Raw genomic sequence first — 24,763 nt, 5'->3', positions numbered from 1 at the left:
CAGAGGCCTGGCCTGTGCACCTAGGACAGGGTAAATATCCCGACTCTGAAAATGGAAACCCATCCACTTCTCCTGCACAGGCGGGGTGAGGGTTTGGAGCCGGCAGGCTGTGGGTGGGGTGTGGGTTGGGAGTGTTTTCCCCCCGTCGAGTCCTCCAGCCCCTTGACTCGCGGCCCTACCCTGACCATTGTCCACACACCTCGTCCCTCCAGCTTCCGGGCCGCGGGCGAGATGATTTGCTGCAGATGACATCAGCCCTGGGCCAACGGTTGGAAGAGCGGAGGCAGCCACCCCGCGAGGATGTGCCGGGTGGTCCTTCCCTCCTCCTCTTCCTCCTCCTCCCCGGCGCCCTGCCTAGTCTCCATATAAAAGAGGCACCGCCTCCCCGCCCTCTCTCACTCCCGGCTCCTCTCCGCCGCGCGCTCTCGGAGAGGGCGGAGGGGGAGGCGGCGCGCAGCGCCAGGAGGAGGGGAGACGCAGGGGGCGGAGCGGAGACAGCACCTTCGGAGATAATCCTTTCTCCTGCCGCAGACGAGCGGAGCGGCCGGAGCCGGGCACTTCGCCGAGGCTTAACGGGCCGGCAGGATGGCGACCGTGGTGGTGGAAGCCGCCGAGCCTGAGCCGTCCGGCAGCATTGCCAACCCAGCGGCGACCACCTCGCCCAGCCTGTCGCATCGCTTCCTCGACAGCAAATTCTACCTGCTGGTGGTCGTCGGCGAGATTGTGACCGAAGAGCACCTGCGACGCGCCATCGGCAACATCGAGCTTGGTAAGAGGCCCTGCGCCCCCAGGGGACGCGTTCGGGGAGACGCGCAAACGCGACCCCACCCAGGGCACGACGGCCACCTTTCTCCTCCGGCACGCCCCGCACCCACGCCTTTCCCCGCCACTTCCCACACTCAGTCCAGATTCCTTCCCCACTCCCCCACTCCCGCCCCAGGTTCATTTCGGAGAATAATGCAAATTATTAGATTTGCGACCCAGTGGGAGAGTCTCCTAACCTTGAGGGATCCGTCACCAGGCTGGGTCTACAGATTCCAGCTGGCTACCGCCTCTCCCGCTAAATGAGATGCAGGTGTCAAAGGGGCAGAGGCTGCAATAAAGCCGCAACCGCAGGACACCAAAGGTGTGTGGGGGGGGGAACGTTGCAATTACCTCTTTTATCTCCCCCTTCCCCCCCGCCACAGCAAAATGCTGGGATTGCCCCTGGTCAGCAGACCCGAGGCTGAAGTACCATGTGCCAGGGCGCGCGTGGGAATCCCTCTAGCCACAACCACCTCAGCCCCGAGAAGTGCTTTTGCTAGCTTACAACCTCTCCATCTTTTCTTCCCTCGGAATGACTAGGCTAGTCCTAGGGCCACGCCCGCCCCTCCCCCGCCCCCCCCCGCCCCTCCCCCGCCCCCCCCCCCGCCCCTCCGGGACGCAGAGATGGAGAACCGCCTGCGCCTCGTTCCCAGACGGCGCCTGCCTCTCTACTGCCCCTGGGGCCTCGGTTGCAGCTTTCAGCAAGGACAATGGGACCCCCAAGTTGCGGGGTGGGGCTTTTCCTTTTAAAAGTCTTTGCCTCGGGAGTGATGGCTTGGGGGTGGGGTGGTGGGTAGGGCCGGCGCCTGGCCCGGTGCGGGCAGTAGGAGCGCGCTCTGCAGAGGCCGAATAGCGGTTCGCTGGGAAACCCTGGGCGGGGCCGTAAGGATCCAGCGGGCGCAGCCTCGGGCGCGCGGACCGACCCGCCCCGCAGCCCCACCCGGGCTGCCGCAGTGCCCCCGCCCGATGCACCTGCCCCCCGCACTGCGGCGCCCCCACTGGGCGCGCCCGGCCGGGCGTGCGTTCCGCCGGTGCTTGGGGGTGCAGCGTGCCCCTCGTCTGCTTCAACCCGGCTTTGTTGCGCGCGAAGTCCCCGGGTGGTCAGCTCTGTCCTCTGCCTTTCCCTCCCCACTACCCCCGACCCCGGCATCGCAGACCTCCCCTTCTCCCTGACCGAGGTCGCCGGTCCCTCCACAACCCCAGCCCGTGCTCTATTCTCTCCGGGTGGTGCTGAAGCGCGTCTGCCCCGAGACACCGGCTGGTGGGCGTGGTGCAGTCCGCACTGCGGTCTCTACGGCAGCCCGAGGCGGACAAAGGGCGTTCACGCAGCCCTTGTTCCCCGCGCCCGCCCCCTACTCCCCATGAAAGACGCGAGAAAAGCTTGTTTTAGAGGAAAAAAAAAAATAAACTCTAGTGGTCTGCCTCTGCATTTGGAAACGGTCGCCTGTACCCAGAACAAAAGGCTGCAGGGTGGAGACTCGAGTTGCAGACCTGGTTCTTTTGTTTAACTTTAAAGCACTGGTGTTACTTTTTGGCTTAAAAAAAAGAAAGAAAAAAATGTGAGTAGAAAGCAGACTTGTTATTTTATTCGGAAAAAAAAAATTGAAGAATAGGCTAGGTCAATAGTGAAATGCCTCCTTTGAGCATCTAATAACCCTTCATTTGTCAAACTATAGTCCTTTGAATTTGATCAGTACTAATTTAGTTTATCTGCACATTTTCTCCTTGGAAAATTTCATATGGACTGACTGGGTGTGGCTGCTGTATGAACCTATGACTTTGGATTTTTTAAAAAATATTATTTGTCAGCACTTTTGCTGGGAAGTAATAATAAAGCAGGAGGTGTGTTTCTATGTATAAAAGGTGCATAACCACCCGATGTGGTGGGAGGAGAGGGACCCTCATCCCCATTTTGGAGACGGGGGCCCAGAGAGGCAGGAAGGATAGGGAGACCAGCTCAAGGTCACACCACTCATAAGTGACAGAATGTCGGCACTGCGGCATCACTGGTTTTCTGGCCCCGTCATGATGTTAGTGCAGGCCAGGCTAACATCACAGGGAGATCAAAGAGCAATTTCTAGAGCTTGCTTTTATACAAAGGCAGTAGTCATCCACTTGTGGGCAGCACCCCATGCAGGGAGGTGGCTCAGCAATCACCTTCCATGTAATTATCTTCCTGCTTTGTTACTCTGCTGATCACCCTTTTAGTGCCCTATTCCTCAGGGGGTTTATTCAAGCTGCTTCTGTTTGAGGATAAACTAGATTCACCCAAGCTATCGGTCACTATGACGTGGTCTCGGCCATTTTTCACACTATTGGAACTTAGTGATCAGGTTCAATTTTGTCTTCCTGCCCCTTTTCTTTTTTTAAAATTTATTGATGTATTATGTAGTGAGGGAAAGGCTCAAATCATAAATGAGGAGCTTGGTGAATTTTCACAAAAAGACATACCTGTGTGATCCTGACCAAGAAACGGACATTCCTGGGACCCCCCCAGAAGCCCCCTCAGGTTTCCTTTTCAGTCAGCATGCCTTCCTGATTTTTTAGTGCCCTGATTTAGTCAGCTTTTTGCGGGGAACTCTGAAATAGCAGTATTGATCGCATTAAGAATCAACCAAGTGAATGAGCAAAGCCATTTCCTAAGGCACAGTAACAGATGCTGCTTTTCCTCTGGAGATCAACTCTCTTGGGTCCTGGGGTCTTGGATGCAGCTCAAACCACAGGGCCTTCCAGTGCTAAGTGGAAATACTGCTCCTGTAGCTTTTTTGACAGTCAGAGATGACTTAGCAACAGGGCAGGCTGGCTGTTGCCCTGGCCTGATGTGATGCTTCCTCAGCTCTCGGGTTCCAGCAGGGCCTCCTCCTCCAGAGGTCACTCTGATACCACAGCTGTGGTGGCTGGTGCCCATGGGGCCGGTTGTGTGAAGCAAGATGGAGATGCTCCGGGGGTTCGGCCCCGATTGTGTGCCGCAGCCTTTCCGCAGGGAAAGCGGTTCATCTTCTGCCCCTCTTGCTTATCTCCCCTCTCATCCTGAGGAGGCTCTGTGAGTCTGGAGACCCTGGCAACTTGGATTTTTGCCATTTGATGATTTAAGGCTCTATGGGAAACCCAGAAAATAAATCTGTAAGAAGATGGCGGAAACGCAAGTACATCAATAGGCCTGAATCAGCCCACCATGGAGGCTGAGTACATGCTTCTTGAAACCTAGTGTTACTGAATCAAACTCCAGGCAGCTCACCTGCACACAGAAAAGCCAATCTACTAACCCCAGATTGTGGTGAAGGAAAGTGCAGCTTTATTGTAAGATGCTGATGTAGGGAGAACGGGGAGCTCGTGCTCAAAACCCCCGAAATCCCCCAAGGGTTTCAGCAAAGCATTTTTAAAGGCAGTGTGAGGGAGGGTGTCCCAGAGTGTGTGATCAGCTCATGCACCATTCTCTATTGAGAATTAGATTGATGATGAGGTAGCAAGACTACGTTGGGCTTCCTTGCTGGCTCAGATGGTAAAGAATCCGCCTGCAATGCAGGAGAGCTCGGTTCGATCCCTGGGTTGAGAAGATCCCTTGGAGAAGGGCATGACAACACACTCCAGTATTCTTGCCTGGAAAATCCCCATGGACAGAGGAGCCTGGTGGGTACAGTCCATGGGGTCGCAAAGATTTGGACGTGACTGAGTGACTAGGCATAGCACAAGACTGTGTTAATGAGGACTATGTGCTGATGGTCATCAAGTAGTTAGTTTCTTCCATTTGATGGTGATTTTAGCATCTGAAAAATAACTCAGGAAATATGCTTCAGATACTAATATCTAGGTATTTCAGAGAGGAACTAAAGCAGAGGGTATAGGGGAGGGGTCTGTCCCAGAAATGTCCCATAGGGTCCTGCTTGGTTACACAAGGACAGAAGACCATCATTCATTTCTTCAGCTGCATTCAAAATGCATAATGTAGGGTCTGGTCATTTCTTAATTCTGAAGCAACAGTCTTTGCTCAGACTGGTCTAGCTTTATTTAGTTAGTTATGCAGGACTCCATGCCAAACCATTGTCACTCCTTGGCACCTCCTTTGCCCCCTTCCTAATTAGTCTGCAACAGAGACTTAACAGTCATCCCCATTTTTAGCAGAGTCTCCCCTCCTCCAATTTATTTTGGGAGATAGACTACATACACTCATGTCTTGCAAAACTAATTCTAGAGCCTTGTGAAAAGTTTTCATTGCTTCGTTTTATTTTATTTTTTTTTAAGCTAAAACATGTAAAAAAAACACTGTCAGTTTGATTTCAGTTGCTGTTAGAGTGTAACTTTCCTCTGGTTGACACTGGGAATCAGCAGGATTTGTTCATCAGAAAGATAGATATGTGTAACATCTACTGCCCTGGCTTTTTAGATGTAAGTTTTGCTAATTACATTGTCATTTATTGAATACTTTTAGTCTAAATTGGTTAAGAGAATTAAGAACCCAGGAAAGAGTTAGGGCTTTGTTTCCATTTTGTTTTAACAGGAAAACAAAGGGGTGGTGGGAATGAAAAGAAATGTTGGGGAATGATATATTTATTATATCCATCCATCTTCATACTTTCCAAAATCAAAAGGCAGATGGATTTCTGCTTGTGCTGCTTAATTGGCATTATCTACTAAAAGAGTTCTCTGATCCAAATATAAGCCAATCCCCAAACTTAAGGTTGTTAAATTGATGAGTCATTGTTAATCTTCTGTAAAGGTTTACCTTTTAAATAAGTTCCAACTTTTACTGCCAATAAATAACTTATTATAAATCACTTCTTTTGCTTGTTTCTAATGTAAGATGCCAGCCAAGACCTAAGTTATTTATCATCAATGCTTTGAAATGCTGAACTAACTGTGTGTAAGATGGGCCTCCCTAGCCTGCATTACACAGAACACATAAATTATGAACATTAACTTGTTGGCTTAAAACAAAGGGGAAAAAGCAAATTGAAGGCTAGGTCAAGGGGAAAAAAAGTAAGAAAATTTTTCTCTAAAAAAGAAGACCTTATTGAATTTAGCATTTCCTTTGTTGTAATTATTTCTTTATGAGTCTAATCTGACTTCAGATCACTATTTAATGCAGTTTTACAAATAGAATTTTATGATTGTAGTTAAATAATTCAGGAAATTGGGCAAAAAATAGTCAAAAGTCTATTTCTGAGAGGGAGCAACTAAAGCTCATGGAAAAAAATCAACTTGTCATAGGTCCCAGTAGCAGATGGAACCCGGGTATCATTTCAACACGCAATGCATGGCCGTTTCCTCATGCTTTCTATCTGTTGTTTCTTTCAGGATATAGATTTTAGCCTTTAAATGAGAGGCTTTAAAAAAATGTTGCTTTTATTAAATAATCCTATAAAATGCTTGCATCATCAATAAACTTGGTGAAGTCTAACCTGTATAAAGTAAGAGGACGTGGCTCTTCCTTGTGGTTCACCCTGACTTGTCCTGGGATTCCTGCCCCCTACCCTCCTGCCACACACACCTTTTTTTCCCCTTTTTTTCATCCGTCAATTTCACGTGCACTTAGCCTTCCCTTTGTGCACTGCCCGCCCTGGAATCAGAACTGAGATGGAAAGGTCCTTTGTTCCCCACTGGTCATCAAGCTAGAGAGAGATGGTACTAGCTTCCGGGGCTGGAAGACAGCCCTGGGTCAGGCAGGGGAGTTCTCAGGGTGCCTTGCCATAGGCCAGCTGCCCAGGGGTGGCAGATGCTCTCTGGGCCCAGTTTAAAAAGTACTTCCTAGTGGTCCAGGGGTTAAGACTCCATGCTTCCAATGCAGGGGGTGACAGGTTCGATCCCTGGGGGGGGGGAACTAAGATTCCCTCATGCCTCATGATGTGGGGGATGGCTGGGAAAAGAGGGAAGTGCAGGTTGATTTCCTCCAACTGGTGGAGTTATTTTGCCCCCATCTGAGAAAGCCAGTAAGGGCATAGTCATGACAGATTTGCTGGAGAAGCAAAGGCCCAGGGAAGAACTCGACGTGGCGTGGTTTGGGGGGATAGTCAAAAAAAGGGCCAGAAAATTCCATGGCTTTTCTACTCCTCACCAGAGCCCAGAATGACCTCCTTCTGAAAGCCTCTTCAGAACTTCTTTCCCAGCACCCCACTGTCCCCTCCAGTCATGAACTCAGGGAGGGGTCAGTGTGAGAAGGGCCGAAGAAGACTTTATTTTGGTCCTATGAGCTTCAGAGGATCCACTGCTGGCTTCCTCTTAGGCTCAAAGGGGAGATATATAAACCAACGGAATGCTGTAACAGCTTTCATTGAAAGGTACTATTTCCCTTTACTAACATTATCCAGTAGAAGGTACAAAGTAATTACACAGTATTTTCTTCTAAAATTGGTATAGAAAGTGGCCTGGTTCCAAAATTTTCCTTTTCAACTAAAATAACTGGTAAATCCATTGTAACCTTTATTTTATAAGTGGTAGTAGTGATTATGCATTCTTAAGATGTAATTTGGCTGGAAATTGCTCCCTTGAAAAAGAGAACCTGAATTTTTAATTTCACTGGGAGTATAAAAAAGAGAAATAATCATTTTATCAGTTGTTTGCTAATGGAACTTAAAAATTACTGAATGATTTTTCTACTTTTTCCACTTTTAAATTACAAATCATAGAAGCAGAAGGTTATGAAAGAAAAAGCAAACATTTAATTGCCTGTGTCATGACAAGTTAATTGAAGTCAAGGGAAAAATGGCAAACAACATTCTAGAACAAGTCTATGTATAGCCCTAGATGAAGCCGTTCAAATAATGTAGCAATTTAGACATAACTTAGAACAAAGGCAGAATCATCGTGTGAATTTAATTTAAATACGTATGTCTCGTTATTAACTTATTGACCCTACTTGACAAGCCAGAAGACAAAGTGGAGCTCAGACCTGGAGCACAGATAATCCAGTCACTAATTTGCAATTAAGCAGTTCAGACAGGGGCTTGATGATTTTCCACACTAGCTGAATATATAGAATATATATGTGGAAGTCAAATATTTTAATGAATTCAGACCTCTTCACCTGTCAAGCTTTCTGTGGAACAAAAAGGAAACCTCTTTATCAATTCTGCATGAAAAGGATTCACAAAATCACAACATGCCTTTCTTGTTAAAATTTAAGTGTTCCTTCAGCACAAATGCAAACTGAGGCTGTTAATGTTTCCAGGGAGACCCATAAAATTTTCCCTTATAATTTTGCCTCTCTTTAGCAATGTTAACTCTTGCACACCTGAATCCTTCCCACGGATTGTATGAGAAATATCTGTCTCTATTTAGAGGAAGAGGGTGTACATCTATTTGAAAATATTTCTCATAATTCAGAAAGGTGTTAGGTGTATCATCTGAAGATATTTTAGATGTATATCAACTCAGTTTACAGAATCTTTGTAGTTTGTGTATATACATTGATTCTTTGCAGAATAGGAAAACCGAACAAGATTTAAATAGGGGTAAATGCAGATATACTTTAAGGATTTAAGAGGTATGTTTAAGTAACATACCGCCATTTATACTCCCAAGTCTGTGTGCATGACTAATGACCAGCAAAAATGATTAAACGATCAAGTGTTTATTTAGAGATAGTTCACCTGTGTGATACACCTACATGTTCAAGTCCCTGCCTTTAGTAGATAGAGAGTAAAAGATTGCCTTTCCAGAGGTTTGTTTCTGGTGGTTGAGGATGCTCCATGCAGGGGTGGAGTCAAGGATACTGCCTACATAATGGCTCTCCCATGAGCCATCTATTGGGGAAGATATAAAAATACACTCCTGAGTTCTGTGATTCCTCAGTTTTGCCTGGTCCTCCCTTCTCTGCTGTTCCCCTCTAGCCACCTCTTCTGGAAGGTCAGGAGAGAGGAGGGAGGTAGGGCGTCAGCACCCCTCACCCCACCTTCCAGCCTTGTGAACTTTTATGGGAATAGACAGTTCACGGCCCCCAACTCAGTAGAATTTTATAAAGTATAAAAAGTTGCCACATCTCTTTGCCTCTGGATAAGAAAATGCGGGACAACTAACAATTGTGAATGAAAGAGTTGTCTGCCAAGCTAGTTAGGTAAATGCCTGGGAGGACAGATAGGCCAGATCTGCCTCCTTAGCAAAGATTACACACATTTTGATTGATATCCAGGGGCTGAGAAATCAAGGTCGAAAATGGGAGGAGTAAAGAAGAGTAACCAGATATGCTTACAAAATGCACGTGCACACTGCGAAAAGCTTTAAAAACAGACACGTGGACTTGAATGCCAGCCCCCGTATTTACTTCCCACCCTCATTCTCCGTTTTCTAGCCACGTACAAGTGGACCATGGGAAAGCCAGCGATTGTCTAGTAGCCCCCTAACTGCTACGGAGCTCACCATCTTCCTGTCCTTTCTGCTCCCTCTCAGGAGTAAAGCCTGTCATTTTCCTAATAGCTGTTTTCTTTTACTCTTCCAGAAGAGCTGCATTTACATGTTATGAGGGGCAGAAGTTCAGTCCACACTGCTAGTTATCCTTCCCCTGTGGCCTGGTGGAGAGACCTCCCCCGCCCTCCCATTTTGTGGGCATCCACTGCTGGTCACCAAGCTCTTCAGCAAAAGAGCCTCCACTCCCTTCCTTCAAGCCTGAGAAATGCTACAGTGATGTTTTCCAAACCACAGTGAAATGACTAACTGGTGGCCTGTCATCTGTCTTCCTTTCTTTCCTTAGGAATCCGATCATGGGACACAAACCTGATTGAATGCAACCTGGATCAAGAACTGAAACTTTTTGTATCTCGACACTCAGCAAGGTTCTCTCCTGAAGTTCCAGGTGAGGCTTTCAGTTCTGTAGTAGTCAACCTAGAATTCGAAAGAAACAGGCGCTTGGCTGGAAAGCTTTGCCTGGAGCATGGGAAAGACTTCCTTTTATTGCTAAAGGATTCTCTTGTGTTTGTTATTATCAACTAGGTGAGCAAGAAGCCACCTTTTAAGAAAGTCAGCTGACTCTTAAGTTGTCATTGTGTGGGTTTCTATTTTGTGGTATCTTAGAAGATTTTAAGTTCCAGGGTAAATTTAAAAATTTCATATTTATCTCACTGTACTCTGAGCTTAAGAGATTGTAGCCTTTTTAAATGTGAATTTTACTCACATGAAGTTATGAATACAAATTGGATGCTCCCAGAATTCCATAAGCACCCTCCCTCTCAAGAAAACGAAATATGTGCGTTTCTGAATTTCCTATCTCAGTGAAATATGTATCATTTCATCATTGCATTATCTCCCACTTAGTGTGGGTGAAAGAGTCTGGAATTCCAAACTACTGTTAAGATAGCCTTTCTTTCAGAGATGAAAATGAATACTACTGGATAATGAAAGGTAAGGACACAAAAATTCGTCATTTATGAAGATGCTGCTGCTAACCAGCTACTTCACTGAGGAGGTAGTCAGACTCACCCACCTTGTCTTCCTCTTGTGAGGTTGATCCATGCTTCTCCCACTTGGTCACATTTAAGGATTATGAACAGTTACTGGTCTGTAAAGACTCAACCTGGGGTGTGTCTCTTAAAAGTTCTGCCATTGATCTATCACAGTTGCCATTTGGCATTTTATTTTTTGAATATCACCTAAATATTATGTAAAATAGAGACTACTCTTTTCTGTCTTTATGATTTTGCTGTATGATTGCAAATTTTATTGGCATTGATAAAAAATCAGCAATGAAGTTCAGCCCTTTGGACTGATTACATCATATTCCATTGGGCTTCTCTGATAGCTCAGCTGGTAAAAGATCTGCCTGCAATGCAGGAGACCCCTGTTTTATTCCTGGGTGTGGAAGATCCCCCTGAGAAGGGATAGGCTACCCACTCCAGTATTCTTGGTTTTCCCTGGTGGCTCAGATGATAAAGAATCCGCCTACAGTGTGGGAAACCTGGTTTCAATCCCTGGGTTGGGAAGATCCCCTGGAGGAGGGCATGGCAACCCACTCTAGTATTCTTGCCTGGAGAATTGCCATGGACAGAGGAGCCTGGTGGGCTGCAATCCATTGGGATCGCAAAGACTCGGACATGACTGAGCTGTCATATTCCGCTAGCCTTGTACTTCCCGAGATTTGAAGCCATGTACAGAATGTCAGCCTCTTGACGCATCACACTTGACTGCAGCAGTATGCCCATGAGACTGGAATCATTCTTCTCTTTGAGTTTGATCGTAGAATAAAACCCCATACTTTGCAGTTATCAAATGAATCATAGCTTTCAAGCATGGAGTTGAGTAAATGTGTTAAGAAAAACTTAACAAGAGCTGGTTCATTAAAAGTTAAAATTGCTGCAAAGCCATATGAAAACCAGCTCTTAAGTAACTTTGCATTGAGAAAAAAAGGGAATGGTCCAGAGCCTATCAGATAGCATGTGATTTGCTGAAATTAAGGTACAGTATGTGGTTATTTATCTCGTTGTTATGTTGTATTTTTATGTCTTACACATTTCCATGACTTTTAAAATCATCTTATGAAAAGAAAAATAAGGAAAGTACCCTTTTCCAACAAGTATGTTTCAAAAGGTAAAATTCAAGCTTTTATCCTCTCTCTTTAGATTGTTCTGGCTTTTTTACTATGACTTTTTTTTTGGTAAATGAATCCTATGGTGCTCATTGTGTTCATTCATGCTTGGATGGACTTTATAGAATGACAGTGTATTGCAAAATGAAAGGCTGCAAGAATTGCTAAAGAATGAACCATTTTTGAACCAGAGACCTGGCTTTACTCTTGTGGCCTAGGAAGTTCTGGTCCCCCAAACCACTGCTTTAGCCTATGTACCCCATTATCCCTCTTTTTCCTGCTGAAACCTCCTGCTGTGTGTCCAGAGATTGGCCCCTGGACACACAGCACCTTCTCATTCTTGCCAACTCTAAGAAGATGGTACGAGCTTCGCTCCCCAGCCTAAGAGTGCACGGTGCAGGGCTGGGCCTCTCCCCTGAGGGACAAGCATCTAGAATGCAGCCCATGAGGGTGAGGCCCTGTGAACCTTCCCCTTCAGAGTGGGGTGAAGGTTTCTAACTAAGACTACCACAGATGATAAAAGCACACTTCGGGTTCAGTTCAGGTAAGTGAGTGTGTTTTAGAGAGAAGAGATGTTATCTTGGAGGAGGATGCAAAATTGGGGTGAGCAGAGATCAATAGGGTGATCGCTGGATGGACCCAAGGAAGCCTTTAGCTTTTCCGGAACTGATTGAAGGGTTTTATGGGAAAGTTTGAGATCTGTTTTTAAATGGATCCACATCTCGTGTCTCTTCCCCACTCCTGGCACTTGCAGAAGCTGAACCGTGTACCTCAAGCCCATAAATGGAGTCAGCTGAACCTCTGCGTTTAGAGTTTCAGGAATCTTAGTTAACTGAGTTTAGGCATGGAACAAGAGGAAGGTCAAATCTTTTAAAAAATAAAGCTCTTCTTTGGGACTTCCTTGTGGTCCAGTGATTAAGAGACCACATGTCCACTCCAGGGGGTATAGGTTCAATCCCTGATCGGGGAACTAAGATTCCTCATGCTGCGTGGCCAGAAAAATAGAGGGGAAGAAAAAGTTGTTTCTTCAGCCAGTTTTAAAAAAGAAAACCTAGATAGCACCTACAGTGTGCCAGGCACTGTGGGATGGGGAACGGTGAGCACACAGTGATGAACAAAAAAACAAACAAACCAGTCACTGCTGTGCTTACTCTTATCTTCTTGTGAGAAGAGCAGGCGTTTAACAGTCACATACGGACTAGCATAAAATTGCACTCTGCATCATGTCCAGTTTTTGTTTCCTTTTGTGTAGGCTAGCAGAGCTATTCTATTCATTGTCCTCTCTGACACAAGGTAGTGGCAATGGGAACCTGCAGAGACTTGATTCAGGACCCCCGAGGACACCAAAGTCAGCGAAGGCTCAAGTCTCTTACATGAAATGGCTTCATATTTGTGTGTAACCTATGCACAGCCTCATATTCTTTAAGTCATCTCTAGGTCACTTATAATACCTAATACAATGTGTAATACCTAAAAGCTACGCAAGTAGTTGCCAGCCAGTGGCAAATACCAGGATTGCTTTTTGGAACTTTCTAGAATTAAGTGTGTATTTTCAATCCTCAGTTGGTTGAATCTGTAGAGAAGGGTCCTGTGGATACGAAGGCCCAGCTGTAGATGGGGAGCTAGGATTGCTCTTCTGTCCGTTTTACACTCATGGTATTAATACCTCTGTTGCTATTTTTAAGAATTGGAGATCCCTTTTGAAAGGCTAGTGATAGCCTCCAGGGCAGGTCATAGATTGTGCGGCAGCACAACCAGATTTGTGCTCGAGTACTTGTTCAACCCGTGTACTAGTTTTTAAATACGGTTTTGAGATTCAGTTGGCCTGTTTCTTGAAGGTTGCAGGTCTTGTGGAATGGTTGAATCGTCTTGAACAAATATCCTTTGAGCAGGACGCTGGAATGTGTTACTTTCTCCGCAGAAGGTGAGGGTCATCTACTGAATGATGAGGTCATGAGTCCTCCGGTTCCCCAGAATGTGAGCCCTGGGGTCGCCAAGTGCTGTCTGCCTCTGGCATACTCTATTTCTTGGAATGGCCAGTCATCTCGGGCCATCTTACTCTCTCAGAGCTGTTGCAGCATCGACTTCCTAAAAATCCTTCAACAGATGTCTGTGTGGCAGGGGCTGGTCCCTGCTGATTCGCCCTGGTATACCACCACTCCTGGCCACATCTAAGGTGGACTCAAGTGAGACCAGTTCTCATGAGAGAAAAGGTTAGGTATTGTCTGATGAACACGCCCCAGTGTTCTCACTCAAGCCAAAGTTCAACAATTGAGTCTTTTCACAATAGAGCAACAGTCTTATATTTCCTTATGTGTCCAAATTCAAATACTGTCATAAAAATTTTTTTAATTTTTCTGTGTATTTTTTTGTACCTTAATCATGCTGAATAAGAATCATTTTGATAAATCTTATCATGAGAATTGAGCTAGTTTTACCATGCTGAATGGCATTTATTTCACTCTCCATTCCTATTTGCTTCTCTCCCTAACTTAACTTTAGATCTGACTGCCCCTAACAGCAGAGAGGGGACGTGGAAAGTGTCCCGTGATTGCCTGTGTTAGACATCATTTCAAAACAACAAACAAATACAAATGATTCCTAGGACAAGGGATACCAGAATGAAAATTAATTTGTCTTTTTTTTCCCATCATTTTGCTATGTCTGTCTGCTATAATAATTAAACATTTTTGTTAACCCAGATTCTCGCCAGCAACATAATGCAGAGCCTAGATCCTAGCTCTAAACGTTACTTGCTGTAGGATCTCTGACAAGTTACCTAACCATCCTGTGCCTCAGTCTGTTTGTGAAACAGTGATGATCACTTCTCCCTCATAGTTTTTATGAAGGTGGAATGAATTAATTTGTGTCAAGATCGTGAAGCAGTGCTTATCACACAGTAAAACAATGCATGTAAACTAGTATTAAAATTGTCTCCCTTGGTGAAAATCTATCAGACTTGTATATTTGCTGATTATTATTATCTAGGGGAAGTGGTGGCTTTATATATTGGCTGGATTCCTTTTTGTAATAATTAAAAATTTATTTTAAGGTGTTTCGTAGAGAAACAGTTGCCTTCAGCATTGTCAGAAGGCACATGGCTGGTTGCTGGTTATGTGTAGGGGGCAGCAACCTTGCATGGCTGAGTTTAGGAAGGTCCTTTGGGTGTGAGGGAGAAGGCAAGGGCACCCCACTCCAGTACTCTTGCCTGGAAAATCCCTTGGACGGAGGAGCCTGGTGGGCTGAGGTCGAGCAAAATGGAGGAGATGCATTAAGGTGCTGACATATCAAGACCTCAGGGCATGGTTGAAGACTATTTGCAAGATGGTCCTGTCCCTGCCTATGCTGATGTGAGCAAAGGTCCCAGCTGGCTTTCCTGCTGTGATAATACCTCCATGGGTAACATCTTCTGATCCTTCCTATTCCTTGTTTCTCTCTTCTCTTCTCTCCAAACAAGTGACTATAGATTTTGCCAGTTTTAAGAAGCAGATTTCTTGTAGTTTATTTTCTTAGTCAACTGAACAAATAGTGGGGCTTTGGCATGCTTACATCTTGTCACTCGTTTCACAACTCCTAGATCACATTCACAAAAAGCTTTATGTGGTGTGATTGACCTTGTGATGTGGGTATGGGTGGTTCTGTTTAAGAATCCATGCCTTTTCTCCGAAGGTAAATAAACCACAGATTTGTGCTGAGTGACTGCTAAAAATATCTGGCCTCAAGATTGCTTTTTGATGGAGAATTGAAATCAAGCCCTTTGAATTTAACTCATGTGAATCCCCTCCTCCCTTTGACATTAATGAGGCAAGGATTTACATTTGCCGGTAGACTGATAAGAAAATACTAAAATGCTCTTAGAAAAGGTCTAAGAATGTTTGCAGTCATCTTCTTTCTCTGTCTAGACTTGTATGTTTAGTCTGTCATTGTACAGAATTATAGCCTAATTGTATGTGCCTAGAATACATCAGCCCTCTATGACAGCCAGTAATGAATGTGTTTTCAGCTCTGCTCCTAACCTTTGAAAGATAAAGCACACAACTATACTTTCACTTGCATTTGAGAGGCTGACTTAACCCTCAGGGACCCTGTGATTTCTGAGGGAAAGCAGACGCTTTATTCTCCTGTTTTCCCTCTCAGCACACACACAGGTTCAGGCACTTGCCCACAGGCCCATCGGGCTCATCTTTTCTCATTGCCTCATCATTCGAGATTATAGGAAGAATCCTGGTCTTAGAAGAAACATGGCAAATAAAGAGCCTTATTTTTGTGGAAGTAACCAGACCTCTGTTTAACATCCCTTGAGGTCATTGCCGCCTGCCTGGGAAGGGGACTCCCATTTTAATGCAAATTGCTCGCCTTTCTCTGCTCACCCCCTGCCCTCAGCCTTCCCAGGAGCCTTCCCCTCCTGCTCTATGCTCCCGCCCCAGTGCTCCCATTCACACGCTACAGCAAACCTTGCCTGCTTGCCCCCACTCGCATTCCTTTGGAACAGTGAGAGGTCCAGACTTTCCGAGGAGAAGATCCAGAATTTGGTAGTGTATGCAATACTAGGCGCTAATTCCTGTGAGGTTTACAGTTGGCTCAACTTTGAGATTTAGCAATCGTTTATATTCATAGATCCTTATAGTGCACGTGATTGTTTTTCTCTTTCTGGTGCAGGTGTGGTCAGAGGAACAAAATGATGTTTCATTGCCCTGTGCAGGCACCTTCATTCCCCAGGGTTGTTAATGAAGGCTCATTCAGACCATCCTAGAAATACCCATTCATCTCACTTTTTTTTTTTAAGTCAAAAGGATGCTTTACTCTGTTGGCTGTAATGGTTCTCAAGCGGTTCCTCATGAGCGATGTGGAGCCACTCAGCACAGGCAAACACAGGCAGGAGGGGAACAAAATTGGCTGCCTGGGCCCAGTACCCATTTGGGGGATCGTCAATAACCCCACCGTTAAATCCGACTAAGTGCATCCGAGAACAGCTGCTCCCGGAGCCCACCGAGGACAGCATCTTAGCGCTGAATGTCAGTGCTTTTGTTTTCATTTCCAGAGACCAGAGAGCCCCGGTTTTTTGCTAGATTTGTTGTGGTGGTGGATGGCTGTTTGTTTGTGTTTTAAAGCTGGCCACCACAGCCAGCGGCTCAAGCCCCTTTACGTTTCTACTGCTGGCTTTTGTGTGTTCTCTGTAGGGTATTTTGTTCAGCATCTATGAAAACAGGCTAGAAAGAATGGTGGAAGATGAGGAACAAAGCATAAGCTTTTTAAGCTTTTTTTAAGAAGAACATCTTTTTTTTTAAGAAGTCAAGTCATATTTTTGAGTGTTTATTAAGAAGCCAGGAATTGTAAAGGGATCCATGGAAGAACTAGGTATCCCCACTGGTCATAATTTAGTTAGGAAAATAAGTCGTTCACACCTTAAAAAGAATACAGGCAGTGCTTCCTTCCTTTAAGACCTGTGTGTGTGAGAGACACACACACGGAGGGGTGTGAGGGCAGATTTAGTCCAGTTCCTAAAGAAGAGAGAGGGTGAGAAATGGAGATCATAGCAGGCATTGCATTTTGATTGTTCAACCACAGATTTAGTCACAGTGACAAAGGTTACCCAGGTACCAGCACCCCCACCCCAGCCGCAATCCGAGCCTGATTAAATGTTACCCGGGCAACAGCAAGCATCCAAACATCGTGCCCCAGGGCTGACGCCTTTGGTTTTCTCGGCTGCGGTCTATGGGTGATTTCTGTTGCATGTGAAGTCAGATTTCTTTGGTCCTCGAGAAATGTGAGCAAGTGAGAAGTGTCCCTGGGGAAGAGCCCTTAAAAACGGACCACGGGGATGGGAGAGATGAACACAAACACGAGACGAAAATAATGTTTTAATAAGCTGTTTCAACCAGTGTCAAAGACTCACCTCCAGTCAGGACTGGGTAAGGAGACTGCTGACCGAAAATGCAACCCTACCTATGATTTAAAAATAAAATTATCTAATTAATAATGAACACTAAAGCCCAGGGAAGGTGGCATTTTTTGGAAGGTTACAGCAGCTTCCCCAGTTACAGCATCCGTCATTTTAAAGACACCAACTGAATTGCCTCTGAAAAAAAATTGCTTTGTGCAGCCTGAGGGGTTGAGATAAAATATGAACGTCCTGAGGGCTGCCTGCATTTGGAAAGCCCTCTAAACCTGCCCTTTGCTGGCCCTTTCTATCTTAATCAAACTGATTCTCATTGGAGTCTGAGTAAGTGAGGCACAGTGGAGCATTTTGGATCAAATTCTTAGATTCCCTGTTTGCGTCTCCCATGAATAGTCTGGAGAAGGGACAACCGCTCCCCTCGGGGCACTGCATCTTGGTTTGCCCCTAGGATGCTCCTCCATATGATGCTTTTTGGTTGCTGAAGTGTCAGTCAATGGAAATACCACATTTGGAGAAGTAATAGATAGTAATAAAACTGAAGATGAGATGTTTAATAAATTCTGCATCTCAGGCTGGTGACACTCTCTTGGTACAGAGGTCCTCAGCCTTTGAGCAGTTGTTTTCTGCTTTCTAAATTCTTATCTGGAGGTTGAGACCTGTGTAAAAGACCAGCAAAATAGGCGTGAAAACTGACTGATGGAACTCCTCCCTTTTAATGTTTTGTGCATGGATGAGAGGAGGAGAGAGATGGAGAGAAGGATACCTTACCTTCTCATAGGGCTTCCCGGGTGGTACTAGTGATAAAGAAAGAATCCACTTGCCAATGCAGAAGACACAAGAGAGGCAGGTTCAGTCCCTGGGTGGGGAAGATCCCCTGGAGGAGGGCATGGCAACCCACTCTGGTGTTCTTACCTGGAGAATCCCATGGACAGAGGAGCCTGGCGGGCTACAGTCTATAGGGTCTCAAAGAGTTGGACAGGACTGAAGCAACTTAGCATACCGTAAAGTTGCATCCTGAGCATGCACGCATACCTTTATATTCTAATTGATTGGAAAGGAGATAATCTTTTCGCATTATATGGTATGTCTTTTGAGAAGATGCCCTAGTATCAGCCAATCTGTCATTAAATATTTACATGGTATTTCCTGCAGCAAGACACAGTTCCAGTTCCTAGTTCTGCAGGCCATAAGAGGTGTAAGTAAAACTGTCCCTGGGACTTGTTTACAACAGAGCATGAAAATAAGATAAACAGAATAATCTAGGGTATAATAATATGCAAATGAGACTTTTGCAAGTGAGATCCCTTCTGTAAATTTTTTTTGTTCAAGCTATTTTTAAAAATATACATGCATTAAAATATGCACTAAAATCGTATTACCTATACAAATTGAGGCATAAGTACAACAGATCTAATGCAGTGGATTCCCTCTGTGATCAAGGAATTTTGGATTCATACTGAATTAATTGTACCCTATTTGGGAGCTACATTTTAAGGCCTTTAATTTAATTATGAAAAGATTGAAAGTTTTAGGATTCTTCTCCGTCTCCCCAAAAAGATCCTATGAGAACAGAACTGCTGAACAGAATGTAAAGGCTTGATTTCAAGATTGTCTTCATTTTTGAGAGCTGGAAAATTATCCACTGGCAGACTCAAGCCACTTGGGAGAGATTGTGAAAGTGAAAGGTTTTATGGAAATAAATCTGAAGTAATTGGTTCACTGCCCCAGGCCAGAATGGACACTTCTGAGAGAGCAGGGAGAGAGCAGGGAGGGGATGTCTGTTGTGAGCTGCTTCCCAGGACCAACCCTTGACCCCCCACCTCCGAGTTCTCTGCAGTTCTGGGCCACACCTGAAGTTACCGCTGCCCGTGTAGCCCCCTGAAAAGCTGCTCTGCAGCCTTCTCCTTTCTCACAAAGCTAAGGGGCCAGACTAGACTGGGGCTTTCCAGGTGGCTCAGTGGTAAAGAGTCTGCCTGCCAGGCAGGAGGCACTGGTTCAATCCCTGGGCTGGAAGATCCCCTGGAGAAGGGAATGGCAACCCCCTCCAGTATTCTTGCCTGGAGAATTCCATCGACAGAGCAGCCTGGTGGGCTACAGTCCATGGGTCACAAGAGCGTCTGACACGACTTGGCGATGAAACAACAACAGAGACTAGATTAGGGAATCTGAAGCTTTGCTCTGTCTGCTGGTAGTTCTGTAAAACTTTACTAGAGAGCCAGCAGGAAAGAATTTCAAGGTGAAATAAGCCTGAGAATTTATAGCAGATCTTATTTTTTGAGGAGCTTAAAGTATGTTCAATTTTGTATAACTGTAAATGTCCTTTCCTGTTTGACCTGTCACTTCTGCTACTACTGTCTCCCAGGGGTCTTGATTTCTGTAGAACACAATTTGGGAAAGGATGGACTAAGTGATCTCTGAGTCCCTTCCAGATGTCGTATTCTGTGATTCATGAACTTTTACTAAATTGTCTCTACTCTGAAATGTAGAAGGGGACTTGTTCTATTTGCTGTTAAGCTTAAAATGGTTTTTAATCCAGGTTTTAAAATGTCAGTGAAAGAATTTAGTTTAGAAAATCTGCCTGTCACATCTGCTAGGATTATTCATTTTTAGGTGAAGATGCACAGCCTTATGACACTTCAGCTAATGTCCCAGTTTGTGAATTCTTGGCCCTTGGTTTTTCCCATCTGTCTGTACCTTGCCAGACAGACCCAACAAGACGGAACTTAATTGTGTTTGTACGGTGCCAAACACCTGCATGGAAAGTATTTCAAATGTCAAATTCTTGAGTGTGTTGTCTACGTAATGCCAAATGGGAAATAGCTGCATTTTTTCCATTAAAATTAGAATTTCCACATTGATGTTTGTGCTGCGTTGAGCTTCAGATTATTTTCTTATTCACACATCTTTGGGAGGAGGCTGAAGACTGAACCTCCTGAGTTCTGGGGATCATCTCTAGGTTGTGTGTGTTAAAAGAGCCAGGGACCTTGTTTGTTCTGGATAGTTGAGGATGGCCTGCATTGTAATATGCATGATCAGCTATGCATATCTTGTCCTGTGAACCATCAATTAGCACAACACAATTTTACAAGTCAGTGCGTGCAGATACGAACACCCTTGGGAAGCAATGCTCAAATCGTTACTGACAGTGTACGGCTTGCATACAGGTAATCATGATCAGAAAGCCATGATTATCCAGAAGGAGAAGTGATTGTTATGGTAATGTGTCATGTGGTTGACTCTTGGTACCTAATGCCTTTGAGGTAACAATTTCAGTTTTAACCTCTCTCTAATTTGATCATGTTTGCAAAAAATGTTTAATTCACTCCCTATGACCTGCGTGTAATTACTATTTTTACAACAAACTTTACAGAGTGTTCTAAACCCAAATGAAATAGGCTTTGTACCAAAAACATTATTGATAATATCTCTATGGATGAGAAGAATGGTGGTGTGGTTAATCAAATATTCTAGGTAAGAGAGACTTGCCAATAATTCCTTATATTCCAATAATAAGAAAAGATTATACTTTTTTTGTTGCAAATTTTAGAAGCTAATTATACAGTCCTTTCTTTAATATATATCCTGAAATGTATCTAGAATTGACTTAGAATTCCTAAACCAAATTTGTTTCCTTAGCTCAGGATATTTTTAAACTATTTATTAAAAACATGCACTTAGAAATCTGTTGTTCCCTTTTCCTTCCGATTATGGTGATATTTTCAAAGGGAGTTTTTAATAACTGTTGTACTTTTGGGACATATATTAGTATTTTACTGAAGCAAAGGCCAAGAGAGTTGCGCTTATACAAGAGAACGCACTTTGCTTCCTACTTGGAAACCAAACTCCAAACACTCCAGGTGAGCTTTCCTTAGATGATTTGGGAGGAAAACACTAGCGGTCACTGCACGGTCTACATAGGGGTGTGCTGATTAGAAGTAAGTTCTTGTTACTGAAACATTAGTGAGCAAACCATTTACGTTGAGTTGTCCAAGTGGACACCTCAATACTGATATGATTGTCTTTCTATATAAAACAGCTATTTCCCTGGAAATTATACTGATTCTTGAAAAGAGTCATTGATTCTAAATATTGAAGTGGAACTCTGAACTGCTGTAAAGAAAGAAGGGGAGGTGGAGAAAGAGAGGATAGCAAACTTTCAGTTCAGTTCAGTTCAGTCGCTCAGTTGTGTCCAACTCTTTGCGACCCCATGAATCGCAGCACGCCAGGCCTCCCTGTCCATCACCAACTCCCGGAGTTCACTCAGATTCACGTCCATCGAGTCAGTGATGCCATCCAGCCATCTCATCCTCGGTCGTCCCCTACTCCTCCTGCCTGCAATCCCTCCCAGCATCAGAGTCTTATCCAATGAGTCAACTCTTCGCATGAGGTGGCCAAAGTACTGGAGTTTCAGCTTTAGCATCATTCCTTCCAAAGAAATCCCAGGGCTAATCTCCTTCAGAATGGACTGGTTGGATCTCCTTGCAGTCCAAGGGACTCTCAAGAATCTTCTCCAACACCACAGTTCAAAAGCATCAATTCTTTACAAACTTTAGGTAGCTTTAAGAAAAATGTGATTTTGCAAAATACGCATTAGCCCACTGCATTTACATTGTCCTGTTACATATACAACCACTCCACTCCTAAGTCCTAACCATTTTTCCTTTCTGCTTCCTGTGTCTCATGATTCGAAAACATGATTTTTTAAACAGAGAACTATCTTCTCCATTATACCATTTTCCTCCTAGTGAGCTAATAAACACAAAAACCCAACCAAGTAAAGGAAATGAGAAGTGAGGTTATTTTTAAAGGCTTAATGCCTGTGCTTTAAGGTTATCCAAAATAGCTTTAGATCCTGGGAATAGACAGGTTGCGCAGCTAAGGTTGTGAAACATTTATACGCACGCAGGTAATTAATTACATGTGTGTGGCTTCCCAGGTGGTACTAGTGGTAAAGAACCCGCCTGCCAGTGCAGAAGACAGGAGAGATGTGGGTTCAATCCCTGGGTTGGGAAGATTCCCTAGAGAAGGGCATGGCAATTCACTCCAGTATTTTTGACTGGAGAAGCCTGTGGACCGAGGAGCGTGGTGTGCTGTAGTCCATGGGGTCACAAAGAGTTGGACACGACTAAGGTGACTAAGCATGCACACAAGAATGATTTAGCTTCTGTATTATTTGAAAAACGCCTTTTCCACTTAAAGACACATGCCAACAGCCAAATAAATGCCTTGTAGTGAAAAAGTGACTATTTCATGGGGGTTCACCTCCTTTACTTACGTTGTTTTATCAACTTCTATTGTTTTATCATCTGTATCACTCAGGCCTTTTCCCCAATCTAATATCATCTATTTCCACAGGTTCCCTTTTCTGTTTCTTCCCCTTTTTACTGATATGCCCCTCCCCACTCTCCAATCACAGTCGTCTTTTCTACCAATAATGCTGGTATGAGTTATTTTAAAACATCTAACAAGATCATTGTCTTGAAAAAAAGCATTGTGTATTTGTTATACATACTATTATAACATGTCTTTTTAAAAATTATTTTATATGTAGAACAGAGACTATTTGGAGTCTTTGGAATAACATTCCAGCAGATAAATATAAATGAAATAATGTGGCAAATTAACTCACTCTGGGGTCATCTAGAAATATGATTCTGTCATCAGATGGAAATTTCTGTTGTTGGAATCCTTTAGCCAGCAAATGGATTTTCTATGCTTAGTAAGCAGACTCATCAAAAATATGAAACCAGTTGTTAAAAAACAAAGCAAACAAAAAACCCAAGCTTCAACTTACAACTTAAGAAGGAAAAGAAAACCAACCAAGCAAAAACCTACTTTGACTGAAAAAAATGAGACCGAAGACCTTGAACCAAGTAATTGTAGGGCTAGATTTTTAATCTTTCAGAATTCTAACTTGTCAGAGACGGCTTTTTCCCAATTACAACTGACTGATAAGAGAAAAGGAATGCAATTATGTCATAACCTCAGAACTAAGGCCTTACGCTAATATCCCTTAGTAAAGAACCATGAAACAGTGCCTGGCACATCGTACTGGCTTAGTGTGACAGTGATGAAGAGGTGTCATGGGTTTGAGAACCAATAATTAGCTCTTAGGTTTGAAGAATAAGCTGTATAAGAAATCTGCAAATTTGTAGTGATTGCAATTTATTACAGATTTCCTTTAAATATTGAGGTATGGCAAAACATTTATTTACGAGCTGTTGATTGCTTTCAGAAACTTGGTAGCCTAGAAGCTCTGGTTAACAGCGTCTTGAGGAGCAATGGACGGAATCCTTGGAGGATGGAAGCGGGGGACAGAAAATGTGTTCCAGTCGCAGTTTTACTGCTAAGTAGATTGTGCTATTGTGGACAAGTTCTTTAGCATTTATGAACTTCAGTTTCGTAATCTCTAAGATTACTTTTATGCCCAGTACTTGTAATATAATACCAACCCATAGTGAAAAAGAGTGATTTACATATTTTAAAAAATGGTGTGCCTGCAAAGTTGATATGCATAGCTAATGTGTAAATCCAAGATGTGTTGTTAGTGTAAAGTCCTTTGGAATTCTTAGGATACAATAACTTGGCTTGGCTGAGCAGTGCAAGAAAACATATTGTTGTTGTTTAGCCATTAAGTTGTGTCCTACTCTTTTGTAACTCCATGGACTATAGCCTGCCAGGCTCCTCTGGTCCATGGAATTTTCCAGGCAAGAATACTAGAGTGAGTTGCCATTTCCTTCTCCAGGGGATCTTCCTGACCCTGGGATGGAACTCACATCTCCTGCATTGACAGGCGGGTTCTTTGCCGCTGAGCCACCTGGGAAACCCTCAGTCTATTCATTTCACAAGCAGATGCTGCTTGTCTGATGGGGCTGGTTCTGTGTCAGATACTAAGGTTAACAATAGTAAGCAAAATAAATAAATCCACACCTCTACAGGGTCTCCCATGGAGCTCTCAGTCAAGGTAGGGAAGCAGATATTAATCAGTCATATAAATATGTATCACAATCTGTGCTAAGTACCAGGGAAGAGAAGATGGTGCTATATAAGGACATAAAGGAGGAAATTGACCTATAACGGGAAAGTGAGAGAATTATAGAGCTAAGATTTGTGATGAATGCTCTTTATTTTATATTAAACATTAGACACTGCATTTATCTTTCCGTTTGAATGCAACAGTAGCAATTCAGCCTAGTTTTACAGGTTCTAGAGTATACAGATATTTTTTAACTTTTGCAGAGGTCAACGTGAGGTTACCATACCACATTTGTTAAGAATAGGAACAATTAAATAGACATGATTTTAAAATGTTTCTATGAGGGTATTAGCATCCTTGTAAGGATTCCACTACTTTGAGTTAAGAATGAAAATAAGAGGAAACTATCTGAATATTCACTGACCTCTTAAAAGCATGGGCTTAATGACAGGTTTGCTGGGCTGCAAAAATCCCCATGAGAGGAAACTGAAGCAACTAAAATTTCTGAATCAGAATTTGAAGATTTGTGTTACAAAATATTATGGTTCCTGAGTCCGTCAGGAACATCCTTCAT

General features: G+C 44.0%; 1 protein-coding gene across 1 annotated transcript in view; it reads left to right on the top strand.

The window, feature by feature from the left end:
* Positions 333–24,763, top strand: part of MAP1B (microtubule associated protein 1B) — a 93,977-nt gene continuing 69,546 nt past the window's right edge. The window contains exons 1-2 of the mRNA XM_018065562.1: positions 333–769; positions 9,488–9,589. Of these exons, the coding sequence (XP_017921051.1) occupies positions 586–769; positions 9,488–9,589 (286 nt within the window). The 5' untranslated portion in view covers positions 333–585. The remainder of the gene's footprint in view (positions 770–9,487; positions 9,590–24,763) is intronic.

Source organism: Capra hircus, chromosome 20 (assembly GCF_001704415.2).
Source record: "Capra hircus breed San Clemente chromosome 20, ASM170441v1, whole genome shotgun sequence".
Taxonomy (NCBI): Eukaryota; Metazoa; Chordata; class Mammalia; order Artiodactyla; family Bovidae; genus Capra; species Capra hircus.
Note: the sequence above shows the minus strand (reverse complement) of the source record. Positions and strands in the feature narration are given on the sequence as shown.